The sequence below is a fragment of the Mercenaria mercenaria genome, chromosome 6, assembly GCF_021730395.1.
Source record: "Mercenaria mercenaria strain notata chromosome 6, MADL_Memer_1, whole genome shotgun sequence".
NCBI classification, from domain to species: Eukaryota; Metazoa; Mollusca; class Bivalvia; order Venerida; family Veneridae; genus Mercenaria; species Mercenaria mercenaria.
In genome coordinates, this window is record NC_069366.1 from 7177362 (window position 1) to 7196337 (window position 18976).

The 18976-nt window shown below is 35.1% G+C and overlaps 1 protein-coding gene across 1 annotated transcript in view; it reads left to right on the forward strand.

Annotated features, from left to right (window-relative positions):
* The window catches only part of LOC123549829 (FACT complex subunit SPT16-like), a 62322-nt gene that overhangs the window by 16695 nt on the left and 26651 nt on the right, over positions 1-18976 (forward strand). Inside the window, exons 2-9 of the mRNA XM_045338264.2 lie at positions 10066-10164; positions 10894-11058; positions 14676-14735; positions 15119-15211; positions 15851-15997; positions 16486-16640; positions 17450-17622; positions 18309-18473. Of these exons, the coding sequence (XP_045194199.1) occupies positions 10066-10164; positions 10894-11058; positions 14676-14735; positions 15119-15211; positions 15851-15997; positions 16486-16640; positions 17450-17622; positions 18309-18473 (1057 nt within the window). The remainder of the gene's footprint in view (positions 1-10065; positions 10165-10893; positions 11059-14675; positions 14736-15118; positions 15212-15850; positions 15998-16485; positions 16641-17449; positions 17623-18308; positions 18474-18976) is intronic.

The window sequence follows — 18976 nt, forward strand, 5'->3', positions numbered from 1 at the left end:
TCCATCTTGCTTTTTGCAAGAATTATTGCCCCTTTTGGACTTAGAAAATCAGTTTTCTTGGTTAAATTTTATGTTTAGGTCAACTTTTATCCTAAACTATCAAAGCTATTGGTTTAAAACTTGCAACAGTTTTTCACCATCATAAGTGGACCCTGTACAGCAAGAAACATAACTCCATCCTGCTTTTTGCAAGAATGATGGCCCCTTTTGGACTTAGAAAATATCAGATTTCTTGGTTAAGTTTTATGTTTAGGTCAACTTTTTCTCTTAAACCATCAAAACTATTGCTTTAAAACTTGCAACTGTTGTTCACCATCATAAGCTGACCCTGTAAAGCAAGCAACATAACTCCATCCTGCTTTTTGCAATAATTATTGCCCCTTTTGGACTTAGAAAAATCATTTTCTTGGTTGAATATTATGTTTAAGTCAACTTTTCTCATAAACTATCAAAGCTATTGCTTTAAAACTTGCAACAGTTTTTCACCATCATAAGTGGACACTGTACATCAAGAAACATAACTCTATCCTGCTTTTTGCAAGAATGATGGCCCTTTTTAGACTTAGAAAATCATGGGTAGGACAATATTTCTATTATACAAAAAAAATCAGATGAGCGTCAGCACCCGCAAGGCGGTGCTCTTGTTTTTATTCAAATCCAACAAAAAACGGGCCTTTGATAAAGGTTTGAAGTTACGTGGTAAAATATTTCTTCAAAAAAGCAGGGTTTTCCCTGACGCACAAATCCTGCGTCATAGTCGCACTTTTCTGACAAATGACCCGTAAAAATAAATTCTGTACGTCACAGTGGACGCAATTTCTTGAAAATCAAAATCAGGCCAAGTTTGTTTACAATGAGCGATTTTCTGAAAATGTACTTTCAGTTTTGTAATTATATGCAGACTGTGTCACCAATTTTCTATATTTGCGTCGATTCACATTTCACAAATTTAATACCCAGTCTGATACTTTGATTGATTTACACTTTGTAACAGTTGTTATCGCTGCTCGCTACTACTACCAGTAGTACCAGTCTGCTGTTTACTAAAAAACGATGGTCAAAATCAAAGCAAGCTGACGATGTTTATGACATCGTCGGCAGGAAGTACAGTAGGACCCAGTGGTTCAGATCGCCTGTTTCTACTATAATACTGCCTGGTAAAAAGTACTAAAACCTATTTTAGCACATATATAAATAAAAGTCAAACATCAGCTGTTTTTATCATTTTATTCAGTGACAAATACGAGGAAAGACTTCAGTCTGTATAATCACTAGTATAAGATTTTAAGAAAAACAAAGTTTTATTCAAAATACTAATTTTAGTATCTCTGTATGACCCCCAAAATTTGAAAATGACCCCCACATGTGAAACACTGGGGGTCACAATGACCCTTATTTTAAAAAGCCAAGGGAAAACACTGGGGAAGTGAGCTCGAGTTAATTCATAATGATTAAGCATATCACCACATGCAGTCGCATGCTGTTTTTGCTTCAGAATCCCTTTAGATCAATCTGTGATCATCGAATTATCGCCACTTAACATGTGACTGGTAAACCCTTTGAACAATAAGTGTTATATAGCTCCATGATTAACATGAGGTAATATGCTAATTACACGGTAATCGATAGTGGCGAAAACAAAATATCGATCGCTAACGACTGGTCGATATTTACAGGTATGGACGACAGCATAATACAGATAAATGTATTGCTTTATACGGAGTTTCTACTCCCGGTATTAGACCTTCCTGCATATATTAATTTCAGTTTCAATCTTTTTTCACTGCAATAATCTTTTCAATCTGCTCCGAGGATAAAACTACACTGATATTTCACAAGTCAAATAAATGTGTCAAAATATTACACAAACAACATTTTCTTACCCTAAAAATTTATAAAAGTTAAAACATTCTGTTAATCCAATAACCCTAACTGGCGAAAGAAATTCATAAGATTCGTTATATTTGCAATACACAGTGTTATCGCATAGTGCGGCAATTTTCCTTTGATCTTTGCAGCATGTTATACATAGTAACACACATTATTACTACAAAACTGTGCTGATATCTTACAAAACTGTTGCGATATATATCAACACGGAAATCTCTATAGAGTTTGATAAGAAAAAAAAGTGTTCCGATATATATCAGCACAGTAAAACTGTTCCGATATATATCGGAACACTTTTTCTCTATTGAGGTCCTATCAAGGGAGTATAATTTTTTCCTTTCAAAGAAAAGATGATTTTAGCTCCAATTTACAATTCACAGAGAAAGAATTGTCACAAACACCTACATTTATAAAGTAAAAGAATAAATAAACTAGAATATTTCAAAAACTTGATAGTTATTGCCAAATTCAGAAATACATGAAATATATGAAATTCTGAGATTTCTCAAATGTTTCTATTTCTTTGATTTTTTTACAAACAAAACAACAAGTTTTACAATATGTCTGGCCAATGAAATGCAAAGATTTAAAACCAATGCAGAAATTTGCTGGGTACTTTTATCTGGGGAACACATTTTCTAAAACAGAAGTTTTAGTGTTTCAGTCAGCGAGGCGCAGAAAGGGAATCAAAATAGTAAAAATAATAATAAACAAATTTAAATGAAAATAATATATAAATTTTAATGATAAACTATGCGATAAAACAGTTATAGTATGTAGTGCTCGTGTGTTACCAGGATATATCAGAGCTAGGGGTACATCGAGGGTATTTTTCTCTTCACATATCTGTCTCGGCCTACCGGCCTCGACGATATGTGCAGAGAAAAATACCCTCGATGTACCCCTAGCTCTGATATATCCTGGTAACACACTCTCACACATACTATAACTATTACTTACATCATACCCAGATGTAACCACTTCTACCTGTCAATCAAAATTCGCAAACTTCAAACACTTACAGAGTACCACTTTGATCTTTGATATGAATGTACTGCTGATGTTTACTATTCTTTTGATATCTCTGTAGGTCACTTGTGGTGAGATTTAAAAAAAAAAATACAGTGGACTCGTTGGCTTTTACAAGCAGAAATATAATTCATGGAGATATATGTGCCAACAGCTAGTGTGTGGCCCTTTTTATTTCTTTTGTTTGTTAGCCCACCATCATCAGATGGTGGGCTATTCAAATCACTCTGCGTCCGTGGTCCGGCGTCCTTCCGTCCGTCCGTCCGTCCGTTAACAGTTTCTCGTTATCGCATCTCCTCAGAAACTACCAGGGGGATTTTGACCAAACTTTGTCAGAATGATGTATTGGTACCCTAGTTGTGTCCCCCTGAAAATCAGAATGGTTCAACAAATTTTTAGTAAGTTATGGCCCTTTGTTTATTTCTATAATTTACATAGATTTATATAAGGAAAAACTTTGAAAACCTTCTTGGCCAAAACCATAGAGCCTAGGGCTTTGATATTTGGTATGAAGCATCATCTAGTGGTCCTCTACCAAGATGATTGAAATTATTTCCCTGGGGTCTAATATGGCCCCGCCCGGGTGTCACATGGTTTATACAGACTTATATAGGGAAAAACTTTGAAAAACCTCTTGTCCAAAACCACAGGGCCTAGGGCTTTGATATTTTGTATGTGACATCATCTAGTGGTCTTCTACTAGGATTGTTCAAATTATCCCCCTAGGGTCAAATATGGCCCCGCCCAGGGGGTCACATGGTTTACATAGACTTATATAGGGAAAAACTTTGAAAATCTTCTTGTCCAAACCACAAAGCCTAGGGCTTTGATATTGTAATGTAGCATCGCCTGGTGGTTCTCTACCCAGTTTGTTAAAATTATCCCCCTAGGGTCAAATATGGCCCCACCCTGGGGTCACATGGTTCATATAGACTTATATAGGGAAAAGCTTTTAAAAACTTCTTGTCAATAACCTACAACATTCAAATTTGGACCACATGTATGGTTTTGAGTGGCAAGATGAACCTTGACATGAGTTGACCTTGATTTTGACCTTGTGACCTACTTTCACATTTCTGTAGCTACAACCTTCAAATTTAGACCACATGCATAGTTTTGTGCACTGATATAAACTTTGACCTTGACATTGACCTAGTGACCTACTTTCACATTTTTGAAGGTACAGGCTTCAAATTTGGACCACATGCATAATTTCGTGTTCCGAAATGAAATTTGACATTGATTTTGACCCAGTGACCTACTTTCACATTTCTCAAGCTACAGGCTTCAAATTTGGACCACATGCATGGTTTTATGTACCGAAACAAACTTTAACCTTTACATTGACCTAGTGACCTACTTTCACATTTTTGAAGGTACAGGCTTCAAATTTGGACCACATGCATAGTTCTGTATTCCAAAATAAAATTTGACCTTGATTTTGACCTAGTGACCTACTTTCACATTTCTCAAGCTACAGCCTTCAAATTTGGACCACTTGCATAGTTTTGTGTACCGAAATGAACTTTGACCTTAAGATTGACCTAGTGACCTACTTTCACATTTCTGTAGCTACAGGCTTCAAATTTAGACCACATGCATGGTTTTGTGTATCGAAACAAACTTTGACCTTTACCTTGACCTAGTGACCTACTTTCACATTTCTAGCTACAGCCTTCAAATTTGGACCACTTGCGTAGTTTTGTGTACCGAAATGAACTTTGACCTTAAGATTGACCTAGTGACCTACTTTCACATTTCTGTAGCTACAGGCTTCAAATTTAGACCACATGAATAGGATTGTGTACCAAAACAAACTTTGACCTTTACATTGACCTAGTGACCTACTTTCACATTTTTGAAGGTACAGGCTTCAATTTTGGACTACATTCATAGATTTGTTTCTGAAGTGAAATTTGACCTTGAATTTGTCTTAGTGACCTACTTCCACATTTCTCAAGCTACAGCCTTCAAATTTGGACCACTTGCATAGTTTTGTGTACCGAATTAAACTTTGACCTTAAGATTGATCTAGTGACCTACTTTCACATTTCTCAAGCTACAGCTTTCGAATTTGGACCACATGCACAGTGTTGTGTACGGAAATGAAATTTGACCTTGAGCTAGTCAGTAAGTCTTGAAATTTGGAACACTCAAAAATGGCACATTGGTGGGCGCCAAGATCACTCTGTGATCTCTTGTTTCTTTTACTGTAAATATTTTTGTTTTGTGTGTGTGTGTACAAACACTTGGGAGGAATAGAAAATAGAAGTATGAAATCACTGTTTTTGTTTTGGAAAAATCTCCTCTTCAAGATGGTTTTTTTAGCCCACCATCATCAGATGGTGGGCTATTCAAATCACTCTGCGTCCGTGGTCCGTCCGTCCTTCCGTTAACAATTTCTCGTTATCGCATCTCCTCAGAAACTACCAGGGGGATTTTGACCAAACTTTGTCAGAATGATGTATTGGTACCCTAGTTGTGTCCCCCTGAAAATCAGACTGGTTCAACAAATTTTTAGTAAGTTATGGCCCTTTGTTTATTTCTATAATTTACATAGATTTATATAGGGAAAAACTTTGAAAATCTTCTTGCCCCAAACCACAGAGCCTAGGGCTTTGATATTTGGTATGAAGCATCATCGAGTGGTCTTCTACCAATATGATTCAAATTATTTCCCTGGGGTGTAATATGGCCCCGCCCCGGGGGTCACATGTTTTATATAGACTTATATAGGGAAAAACTTTGAAAAACCTCTTGTCCAAAACCACAGGGCCTAGGGCTTTGATATTTTGTATGTGACATCATCTAGTGGTCTTCAACTAAGATTGTTCAAATTATCCCCCTAGGGTCAAATATGGCCCCGCCCAGGGGGTCACATGGTTTACATAGACTTATATAGGGAAAAACTTTGAAAATCTTCTTGTCCAAACCACAAAGCTTAGGGCTTTGATATTTGTAATGTAGCATCGTCTAGTGGTTCTCTACCAAGTTTGTTAAAATTATCCCCCTAGGGTCAAATATGGCCCCGCCCTGGGGGTCACATGGTTCATATAGACTTATATAGGGAAAAACTTCTTGTCAATAACCTACAACATTCAGATTTGGACTACATGTATGGTTTTGAGTGGCAAGATGAACCTTGACACGAGTTGACCTTGATTTTGACCTAGTGACCCACTTTCACATTTCTGTAGCTACAACCTTCAAATTTGGACCACATGCATAGTTTTGTGCACTGAAATAAACTTTGACCTTGACATTGACCTAGTGACCTACTTTCACATTTTTGAAGGTACATGCTTCTAATTTGGACCACATGCATAATTTGGTGTTCCAAAATGAAATTTGACCTTGATTTTGACCCAGTGACCTACTTTCACATTTCTCAAGCTACAGCCTTCAAATTTCCGAAACAAACTTTGACCTTTACATCGACCTAGTGACCTACTTTCACATTTTTGAAGGTACAGGCTTCAAATTTGGACCACATGCATAGTTCTTTATTCTGAAATAAAATTTGACCTTGATTTTGACCTAGTGACCTATTTTCACATTTCTCAAGCTACAGCCTTCAAATTTGGACCACATGCATGGTTTTGTGTACCGAAACAAACTTTGACCTTTACATTGACCTAGTGACCTACTTTCACATTTTTGAAGGTACAGGCTTCAAATTTGGACCACATGCATAGTTTTGTATTCCGAAATAAAATTTGACCTTGATTTTGACCTAGTGACCTACTTTCACATTTCTCAAGCTACAACCTTCAAATTTGGACCACTTGCATAGTTTTGTGTACCGAAATGAACTTTGACCTTTACCCGCCCGCTTAGCTCAGTAGGGAGAACGTTGGTCTAAGGATCGCGGGGCCGCGAGTTCGATCCTCGGGCGGGGCATATGTTCTCCGTGACGATTTGATGAAAGACATTGTGTCTGAAATCATTCGTCCTCCACCTCTGATAATTCATGTGGGGAAGTTGGCAGTTACTTGCGGAGAACAGGTTTGTACTGGTACAGAATCCAGGAACACTGGTTAGGTTAACTGCCCGCCGTTACATGACTGAAATACTGTTGAAAAACGGCGTTAAACCAAAAAAAAAAAAAAAAAAAAAAAAAGAACTTTGACCTTAAGATTGACCTAGTGACCTACTTTCAGATTTCTGTAGCTATAGGCTTCAAATTTAGACCACATGAATAGGATTGTGTACCGAAACAAACTTTGACCTTGATATTGACCTAGTGACCTACGTTCACATTTTTGAAGGAACAGGCTTCAAATTTGGACCACATGCATAGATTTGTGTTGTGAAGTGAAATTTGACCTTGATTTTGACCTAGTGACCTACTTTCTCATTTCTCAAGCTACAGCCTTCAAATTTGGACCACTTGCATAGTTTTGTGTACCGAAATAAACTTTGACCTTAAGATTGACCTAGTGACCTACTTTCAAATTTCTCAAACTACAGTCTTCAAAATTGATGCACATGCATAGTTTTGTGTACAAAGAACTTTGTCCTTGAAATTGATCTAGTGACCTACTTTCACATTTCTCAAGTTACAGCTTTCGAATTTAGACCACATGCACAGTGTTGTGTGCGGAAATGAAATTTGACCTTGAGCTAGTCAGTAAGTCTTGAAATTTGGAACACACAAAAATGACACATTGGTGGGCGCCAAGATCACTCTGTGATCTCTTGTTTTTAGATATTTTGTTGATTTTTGGCTATTTTCAAGTGGAAAAAGCTCTAAAACAAGAATGGTGACCAATGTATTTTATTTCATATTTCCATTTTTGAGTCGGCTAAAGGCTGAAAGCCTTTTGACGAGTCCTTGCTATCCAACGATTCTCTAAATGGACCGAATAACATGTGAAGGGATGTAGTTCCATTAGATTTCTCAAATTTCAAACAGTTCACTGCATGAATGAAGTTAAGTTGTGTCAATTCCTTTTGCTATGACCAATATACGATGTAATCTGTCATATTTATGACTTGTAATTGTGCAATTCTCGAATGTAACTCATTAAGCATAAATGTGCATTTTAAGAATTGCGCAGGCTTACAAAGCTTGGGTAACATCCAGCGAAAGACAAAAAATAGTTCCAGCAGGGCTGCAGATAAGATGCGTATTAGCGTAAATTACGTATAGAAATAATGCAAATACGCATGTCTAATAATTTCTAAGCGTATAAAAACGTATATAAAATTACAGAAACGCACACAATGCTTTTTAAAAACAAAATCTGAATCGCTGGATGCGTTAGGTAACATAGCCGATCAGCCTTAATTCTCCCACATTGAACGTAAACACGCATCGTATGATTTCTATAAACTTTGCGTGGGTTGAATTTTGCAGTCAGTAAACGGATAAATTATCGGAAGAAGAAGCTGTTACTGGTTTGTTTAGTTACTACTGATATTAAAAATGATTTTAAATTCTTATTTTTTCGAGAAATAAACAAATCGGCGAAACATTAAATTGTATTTTCTTGTAGTTTTTGAAATCGAAAGTAGATCGTCTATGTTTGGCGAAACGAAACAGCTTTTTTATGAAAAGATTTAAATAAGAGGTAATTTAACCGTAAACTTCAATGTCAGATACTGCCAATTGCTGCTAAATGTCTTCGTATCATCACAATTTGTAAAATATATCGTTCAAACTGGAGAAAAGTGTAATCGTATCCGGATATAATATTTTGGGTAAATATCGAGCTGTGTTATGAAATTTTAAGAAAAAAACTAAAAACAAACTGAAACTGGTAGACTATACTGTCAGTACATCAATCATTAGCCGACTCAGGCCATTCAGGCCTTTGATAATTATTATTCTGAGATAATAACATCAATATACCAAGGTTGAAGAAAATTGTTAGTTCAAACGTGTGACAATACAATTTTACAGACAAATATTGATTCTTGTTGTTTTGAATGTTATTCATGTCATTACATGTACATTTTGTATACATTTCAACTGACATAAATTAAAGAACAATATATTGTCATTACTGTTCTGGAGTATTACTGTTCTGGAGTGTAGACGGTGATGAAACCAATTAACATTACCATATATAATATATATGAGTGTTTCGATTCATAATCAATCGATTGTATCCTTTCGATTTAATTTGATAATCGATAGCACTTTGGGTTTGATTATGAAGCACTAGTTGGGTACAAAGGTCAACTTGAGTGTCACCGAGCAGGGCCAATCTATGTCAGGTCCCCAAAGTTTAACAATCAATAATATTTAATGAACGCAAATTGGATAGGACCTACCAATAACTTACTGAAAATGTATTAAATAGCGTTGAATATGGTTAAAACATTAAAATGCAAAACAATATCTATTTCACGCGATTGGTGATGATTTGTCTAAATTCAATGTTCGGTATAGATTTTAAGCGTGATTGGCGGGAATCGTCGAATACGTAAGTCGCAAAGTGCAAGCAGGTGCTTTCAACTAACTTCAGTTTTTATCCGAAATGAACTTGCAAAACTCAGAATTCCGGATAATAACCACCCACAAAGTGAAGGTTTTGTATTGTTTTGTCGCTTGATATGTAAAGTAAACATGCCTTCTGGTACGAGGTAGTAATTCAAACTAATTCCCCCGGATATGCCTCTGAGGGGCTTTAGGGGTCTTCCTCCACCATCAAAATCTGAAAAGCCGCCATATGACCCATCATTGTGTCCATATGACGTTAAAACAAACGAAAACAAAAAGAAAAAAGTTTTAAGCATGTTCAGACACAAGACAGCCAGTCAGTGGACTGGTCTCAAACTTGGTTTTTGTAATGTTGACCCAGAATTTAGAACAGATCAGTCTTTAAAGATATTGATAATTCATCAAGTTGTGCAATATACAATCATGTACATACTAGTTTCCCTAATTATTCTGTTCTTAAACACATTACATCACCAATTTTATTTTGAAAGCATGACCCGACTATAACAAGCCAATGAAAATCACTGAATTATAAACAGATTAAACCTGAATTCGGCATAACATTGTACACTTCTGTACTACTGCCATTGGCTGTGCTTCCTCTGCCGCCACAATATTGAAGTGTTCAGTGTCATATTATCATCATATGCAATGTATCCATTAACGTTCATTCTGCATAATCGATCATGTAATTACAGAAAGCACCTGAAAATGATGGCTATGGGAAAATGGATGCCCTGGTTGTTGCCATGGGACAAGATGAAGAAGTTGTGTACTCGAAAACTACCTCTATACAGGTATTTGGATTTATATTAATCGATGCAGTTTTTGTTCCTTGAGATATTCCTGAAATACCCATGTATAATGCATCTGTATATAATGCGCACATCCTAATTTGAGCCTTAAATAACGGGGAAATTTTTTGGTTACTGTTGAAAAACAACTACTGAAAATGAGAAGAATCTAAACATCCAGTGATCAGATTTATTGCCTTAGCTGTGAGGTATAAAAAATACTAACCAACAGTTGAACTTCAGGCCTTACAATTGTTTCTTTATGGTAACCCAACCCTGTTGATCTATAGCCCCCTTCCCTAGACATTTTTTCTCCATTTTTGAAGCAATAATTTTTAAAGGGGAATAAATGCAAATTGACACAATCTGTTAATACGGTCATGTTTTCTATTTAAAAATTCTAGGTTTATAGTTTCTGACCTATGTAACTTTGACATTCCTTATACCCTATCCAAAAGAATGCCTACATATAAATTTTGAAGACGTTACCTTAAACAAACTATTGTTAGGCCTTGTCAAGCATAATGCATCTTACAATCAGTCAGTGAGTTATGCTTCATGTAATAGATCTCGAAAGAATTTTGATTCAATTTTGTTTGTAGTGTGAAAATGAAATAGTTACACAAGTTGACACGTTTTTAAGTAAGGAAAATACGGACTCGCTACACTGGCTGAAGGATATAGCTGCTCTGATTTTACCTGATTTGTATCATTATTTAACTCATTTTACAGACATGGTTGTTTGGTTACGAACTAGCTGACACGGTCATGGTGTTGTGTGAGAAGTACATCTACATACTTGCTAGTAAGAAGAAGATTGATTTCCTAAAACAGGTAGAGGCAGGCAAGGAGAATGAGAATGGCTTACCTTCTGTTAGATTGCTGGTCAGAGACAAGGTTAGTAACATTGCCAGCAGTGTTTCATGTAGTTTTAAGCACTTTTTATCAAATTCTTTCATTTCTTTGTCTTTGATAAAGTTAGTGATATTATCATCATTGCTTATGTAGTTTTGATTACCTATTACCACCAGATGTTTCAACACTGTATCTTTCCAATCACTTTTCTCCAAGCCATCTTCCAAATTGAATTTAACTGTTAGCTCAGTAGGAAGAGCACAAGATTGAGTAGAGAGGTCGCAGATTTGATACTTAGGAAAGTTGTCAGTTACCACCTTACTTTATAATGTAAGTACTGTTGAAAAAGTGTATTTAAGCCATTTCATACAGTAATGTTGAAAAAACTTTTGACATTATTATCAGGGTGGCCACCGACTCTGGAAAACAGGGAAAACAGGGAAAAGGTCTAAAAAAAATTCCCTGCATGGAAATTTCAGGGAATTTGAAAATTTTGAAAAAATTCAGGGAATTATCAGGGAATTTTGAAAAAATTGAAAGAAAAAATTTAAAAGACTGTATAATTATGTCTTGGCTACTGGTGGTTTCTCTTCTTCATAATAGTTACATTTATTTTATATAATACAGAATACTATACTTAGCAAATGCACTCACTGTTTGATGATTCGAAAACTGTTATTCATCAACTATAAGAGATATGTTTTGATTTCTAAAATGGAGAGAAGCTAAAATGGAATTGAGCAACCATTGCCCCAGAGCTCAAATACTAATACATTGTACTTTGAAAGCAAGCAGAAGTTGTTACACAACTAAAAACTAAAATGAATTGAGTGTCAATATATTACTGACATTAACAAAATGTATACCAACATTTGAATCATGCATTAGAAGTACCTGTGTATTGGTAGTAGTTGCTTGTTAGACATTGCTAGTTATTAACAAACATTTACATTAGTCTTGAATAGCATAATTATGAAATGTATTATAAAACCTAATAATTAGCAACTTATGAGAAAACTCTTTGGCTTTGAAACCAGTAATGGAATCAAGACTAGCCTGTACATTCGTATCTGATCAGGATCCATGTTGTTTTGTTTGTGCTCATTAACTGTACCCAGCCATACTTCAAACTTTAGGGAGAGCCCTGTAGGTCTTTAAAGTTAAAATGAACAGGATGGTTCCTGATCAGAGAGTACAGGCTTTTTTAATCCATACTGGCCACAAAGTCATTATGCTGGTGTCCCATGTCATGACTTGAGTTTTAAACTCAGTTTACCAGTGAGATGAAATTGTTGTTATGAATGCAAGGAGGTGTTGACATTTGTATGCTAATTTAATGGACTAATTCATTTTCGAAGAAACTTTTATGTCAAATCTTGAAGACCATTAATTAATTTTGTCTAGATTTAATATTTTTCTTTTTAAGTTAAAAAGTTAAAACTGCAGGAAAAGTTATTTTCCACTGCCTCCTATTAGAAACTAAAGTGCTGGATTGTTTATATTATTATGTAACATCCTGTTTTGATTTACATAATTGTACTAACATTAATAGTGTTTAAAATTCAAAGTGAAAACTGCAGTTACGGTAGTTTTGTGAGTATAGCTTGTTAGAAACCTGAATGGCTAGAATGTTTGTGATGTAGAACATTGATAATGTTTAGAAAGTTATATATTTGTAATGCTTAAAGGCTTATTTTTAACCTTCTGCTTTAATATGCAGTATGATTATGAAAATTGTAGTGTCTTTGTGGCATTGTAAAGGAGAATGTTAAATCAGGCTCAGTTCATTTACATTAAAACATGATAACTGATTAAAGGTGGATAATCAGATTTTGGCCATGTAACGGATTTGTTGGAAACTTTAGCATCTGATCATTTACACTCATTTATGTTCACTTAACACTTAATACAAATTAGATTTTCACTGGAGGTATTTTTAAAATTTCATTTTCCTATCCTGGTTGCCCAACCAAGATAGAGTTATTTTATCATAAGTATAAATTTGATAAACATACTTTGCCTAAGGAAATGTATAAATATTAGACCAGGGTTCGAATTTAGCCTGATTTTCTACTTGCATTTTTTAGCAAGTGGTATTTTTTTAACTTGCTAAATGAAAAACAACTTGCATTTTCCGCGACATGTTGCTTTATTAGAACATTAACACAGACATCCACGTGACAAGTCCAGCCAATCGTATTTGCGCTATATAAATAGTAACTTATTAATAGATTACCAAAATAGCCACCGGATGCGGTAAATGTCATCCAAATTGGCGCAGGTACTTGTCAGCAGTTGAAAAGACATGCGCACGGGACATGTATCGAGTGTAAATGTCCTTTTACGACGAAAGATGAAAGAGTGCTCCGAAAGAAAGAACAGTGTAAGATCGAGACGACCGTTAGAAATGCACATTATTCGGCCAAAAATTTTCACTCGCAAAAAAATGCTGGTGTCTGAAATCTCACCTTGCAGTTTGAAATTTTCACTCGCATTTCGCGAGTATGCTAGCTTAAATTCGAACCCTGTAGACATATTGTAATATATTTGTAGAATATTTGCATTAAAAATTATGTATTTAGATGGAATTCATTAGAAATGCAAGTTTGAAAAATTATTATTACCTCCCTTCGCCTATCTTGGTTGCGCAACCAAGATAGATTGGAAATAAATGAATTCAGAAGCTACACACAGCTTTTAAACTTGCATTTTGGTTCAGATTGCTCAATAGTTGATATGTCTATCAAATGCAAATGTAAAACTAGACATTGTATCGAAATAAAAAGAAATACCCAGCTTTTTATATACTTTCATATTAAAGGGGAGTAATTACAAAATTTAATAAAAATAATAAAATATATATTTCAAATAGGAATCTTACTCTATGTAATCGGTCTTTTTGTTCCTTAAATAATTCTCTACCAGAATATACAAAAAGTAAAAAAAGTCTTTAAATGTTGTTTTAAATGTGATTGACCACCTTTAAAGCTGTAATCACATGTTGATTTGAATAATCAATGTTATAGCAATAAAAGACACTGGAATTAGTATCACAACAAGTTACAAAAAAATAATGGTATGTACATGTATGTGAAATGTAAGTCATTGCTGCTGAAGTATTGAAGTTTTCTTTTTTGAGTTGTTTTGAGTTGTTACTTACCATGCTTACTACTCATACTGAAGTTGCTCAGTGAGATATTAAATTACCTATATAATTGATTATTCAAACAGGATTCTGAAAATAAAATAAATAATGAATATATTTTCAAAATATAATAAATAAATATAATTTCATATGTATATAAAATAGATGTAAAATAAACAAGTTTATTGGTGGAGAAGGTATGGCTAGAAGAGGAGGATGGAGGCCATAATATTACTACATTTATATTCACAATTGTTGTTACGCCGAACAAAGTATCAGGGAAACTGACTAACCTGTCAGGGAAAATTCAGGGAATTATCAGGGAAATTTACTTCAGATTTTTGGTGGCCACCCTGATTATGTCTGTCAGTGTCTTTGTGTAAATTTTCTTTAATCAAACAGCTTATGTAGAAAAAAGTTTTAGTCAGTTTGAATACATATCTGTTGATTTCTGAAATTCATTAAAATGCAAATATCATATAAATACACTTGATCTTTTGTATCTTTTACACAGGCAGACAAGGACAAGGCAAATTTCAACAAACTGATCGAAGCTATAAAGAAGAGTAAAAAGGTAGGGCAGCAGATGGTAGAAGTTATATATCAGGATAATAGATACATTCATTTAGTCACAATTTAAGCAATTTAACCTTGAAAACAAACATTACACAAGATTTCTTGAATGATGTTAGGAGTTCTGAATTGATGAGTTGATTCCTGGGCTGTCTGAATCTTGACAGACAGTGATATGTCTGATTGTCTGAAATTGTTTGTACTCTATCTCGCTGATTAATTTTGGGAAGTGGAGAATTTCTTGTGAAGAACATTTCAGTACTGTTGCAGATTCAATCCGGTTTCACTGATAGAGGAAACCGGCTGCATTGATGTACATGTATTAAAATGATACTGTTGAAAAGTGGAATTATAACCAAAACTACTTTCATACATTGATTTCAGGGGAAAACTATTGGTGACTTTTCTAAAGATAAATTTCCAGGTGATTTCATGGATGCCTGGAGGTCTGCTTTGAAAGGAGCCAACTTTGAAAAGGTAAAATTAACATTTTATTGTTATAATGTTTTATATAAGGGGTCCCCATGGTTGGCCCAAGTTTTTAAGGATGCCGACTTTGAATCACTTACCTCTCAAAGCTTGTTTGGAATCTCACATGGGTATAGAATTCTATGATGTGAGAAAGTCAGCTATCTAGTTTATGAAAGGTTGTTGGTTCTACCCTCATGTCCATCTGTACATACACTGACGACCCCGGCAGAGCACTAGGGGTCGGCCTACACCATCTTAAGTGTGGATGTGACATATAATCCAAGAAAAGAGTACTTAAAATATTTAATATATGCCTCAAAGTTGTGCATATTACAATAAATGAAGAGAGAATTGTTTTCACTTTGTAAAGTCGTACTCAAGATTAGTAGAGTCAGTTTCCGTAGACTAATAATTAGCTTGACTATTCAGAGAAGCATTGGCTGTCTTACGGACAGCTCTTGTTTTATATTAGAGTGAATAATTGAAATGAACAAAACACCTCATGAAAGTTAGAAAAAGTGAGTTTTTGGAATGAGCTTGTCTACTAGGCACGGGGAAAATATTTGATGTATTCAGAAGAAGGGAGTATTTATGATTGACACCTGTGTTTATTTAAAAAAAAAAAAAAAAAAAAATGGATTTCAGGTTGATGTGAGTGGAAATGTGGCTGTTGTGATGTCACCAAAGGAAGAATCTGAACTAAAAACGATCCAGAAAGCTTGTGTGGCCACTTGTGATGTCTTCTCTAAATATCTTAAAGAACAAATCATGGAAGTCATTGATGCTGATAAGGTAAATTTTACATGTGAGATCCAAGGGCAGAGGAGAATATCAAGTTGGTTATACATTGTATGAGTAGTCTTCCCATGGCATAAAGTTCTTAAATTGTACAAGATTGGCATTATATGCCAAGTTCCTTTTAATAATTTTGTTGACTGCATGTCATTGAACTATGCATGTTGATTAAATGTCATGTTGAGGTTGATTGAATATTCCATATATGTTGAGCACTACAAATAGTGCATGTATGGTGACTTAATTTCATAAAATCATGCTATTTGTGGGAAAAGCATCAACCTTGATACAAAAGTTAATTGGTGTTATCTGAATAAGAAAATGAAAAGAAGTTGCTGTAATAAAACTGACGGCTAATATCCAAATATTTCTTCCAATAATCTGTTATCATGGTGTTGTAGGGTGTTACTTAGAGCTGGAAGGTTTTGTCAGAGTTGATACTGTAGTTAACAAAGCAATAACTTTATTGATATTTCTATTTTTAGAAAGTGAAGCACTCTAAGCTTGCTGATGGTGTGGAACAAGCATTAAAGAACAAGAAATATTTACCAGCTGGCATTGATGCTTCACAATTAGACATGTGTTATCCAGCTATCATACAGAGTGGAGGGAAATACAGCCTCAAGTTTTCTACAGTCAGGTGAGAAAAGGCAGGGTTTTCTGTCTGGACCTCAGCCAAAACAAGACGTCTTGCAAAATGCAGTTATGTATGGCCTTTGCATATTTGCTCTTTTAAACAGTTGATATAAGCTCCCTACCTTTTGACTAATCAAGGATGAATATTTAATACATGTAATGTATTTTTGTACTGTGATGCATGTATATAAGGCTAAAAATATGCCTACAGGTAACAGTTATACTTAGATTCAGGTGTCTAAGTCTGAGTCTGTAGTTACACAGCCAGGTGAAAACGATGCTGTCTTGCTGACAAAACTGGGTGCTTCAGTGAAATAGAGAACTTGTAAATGGCATATAAATTGGGAAATATTTTCAACACCAGTGTCAAGGCCTCTGTGACTGAGTGGTTTAGGTTGCCGTCTTTGAATTACTTACCCCTCACCAATGTGGGTTCGAGCCTCACTCAGGCTTCATGTGAGGAAACCATCCAGCTGGCTTACAGAAGGTTGGTGGTTCCACCCAGGCCTGGGCTCTTTTACCACCATCAAAACTGGAAAGTCCCTGTATGACCTATCGTTGTGTTGGTGCAATGTTAAACCCAACAAAACAAACAAACAAGACCAGTGTCAGTAATTCAACCCCTGATGTAAGTTACAGTTTACTATCTTTCACGCTTTGAAGTGTCTATTCACATGGTGGAGAAGTTATAAAGTTTTTGCATTACTGGTATATTTCAAAATGTAATTTTAAGAAGTGGAGAAAAAACAACAACTTAGATAGCAATTATAGTTTTGGTGGGAAAGAACTCATTTCATGTTTTACTGCTTGCAGTTCTGACGAGAGTCTACATTTTGGAACAATTATCTGCTGTATGGGTTTACGGTACAAGTCATACTGCTCTAATATTGTAAGAACATTGATGGTTGATCCTACAGACAAGATGCAGAAAGATTATGAGTTTCTCCTGGAAGTTGAAGATGAAATCTTGAAGAAACTGCAACCTGGTATGTGAATTAGTCTCCTAGTTTTAGATTTTAATGGCCTATTTGTCTTTTGTAGCCGAGATGTGACAACTGTTCAGGTTATTTACATTTAGAAATCTTAAGTAGAGTTCTGGTTCTGTACTATATGTATACTCGTAAAATAATATACCAGAAAATCTCATTATCTTTAGATACCTGGTGCATGCATCTTTAATTTTAGATAATTATACTGGTACATTTGTAATGTGAAGCTATTTAAAACAAAGGACTGAGAATAGTATTTTGTTGTAATGACTACATAGTGGACAATACAACAAATATTTGTTGACTTTCACATGCAAAAGAATGTATGATGCTCAAAAATACAACAAAATACATAACACTTAGTACAGATGAATAAGGTGTGGCATAATTTCTTCCTCTTGCATGAAAACTTTGCAAATGGCTTAACCAAGACAAGATCAGAATCAGTAAATAATAGCGATACCTAAAGTTATGCAACACCAGTTATAACCAAGAGTTGGATCTTGTCATAAAAAGTGTATTGAATGAATATTGTGATGCTGTTGTTGAAATACTGTTAAATATAGTGACAGTCGTGCAGTAAACACGATAGAATATAAAGAACAAAATACCTACTGGTAGATTCAACATTGTTTGGTTTATTTCTTTACAAAAAATAATGGCAGTTTTCACCTTTTTTTCAGGAACAAAATTGAGCGCTGTTTACGATTCTGCTGCAGGTTATGTGAAATCAAAAAGACCAGAATTGCTTGATAAAATGACAAAGAATGTTGGGTTTGCTATGGGCATAGAGTTTAGAGAGGGCTCTATGCTGATCACTGGAAAGTCACAAATTCCTGTGAAAAAGAGTAAGTATATATGGTGGTTTTTGTTTTCCTTTTTCTCAGAAAGATTAATGTTATAATACTGAATTAAGAAAATGAATGGTTTAATAGTTAAATGAGTAAAGTGAAGATTTAAAATAGTTGATCTTCAGTGTGGTTCATTTCAAGATTTGTATAATGATGATTTTATATTTGTCCAGTTGTCATATGTTCAGTTTATTATGACCCCCATCGAAGAAGGAGCGGTATATTGTTTTGCGGATGTCTGTCAGTTGGTATGTAGACCAATAACTCAAGAACACTTGGGCCTAGGATCATGAAAGTTAATAGTGAGGTTGATCATGACCAGCAGATGATCCCTATTGATTTTGAGGTCAGTAGGTTGAAGGTCAAGGTCACAGTGACCTGACACAGTTAAACCGTTTCCAGACGATAACTTGAGAATGCTTGGGCCTAGGATCACGAAACTGGATAGGGAGCTTGATCATGATCAGCCGATGATCCCTATTGATGTCAAAGGTCAAGGT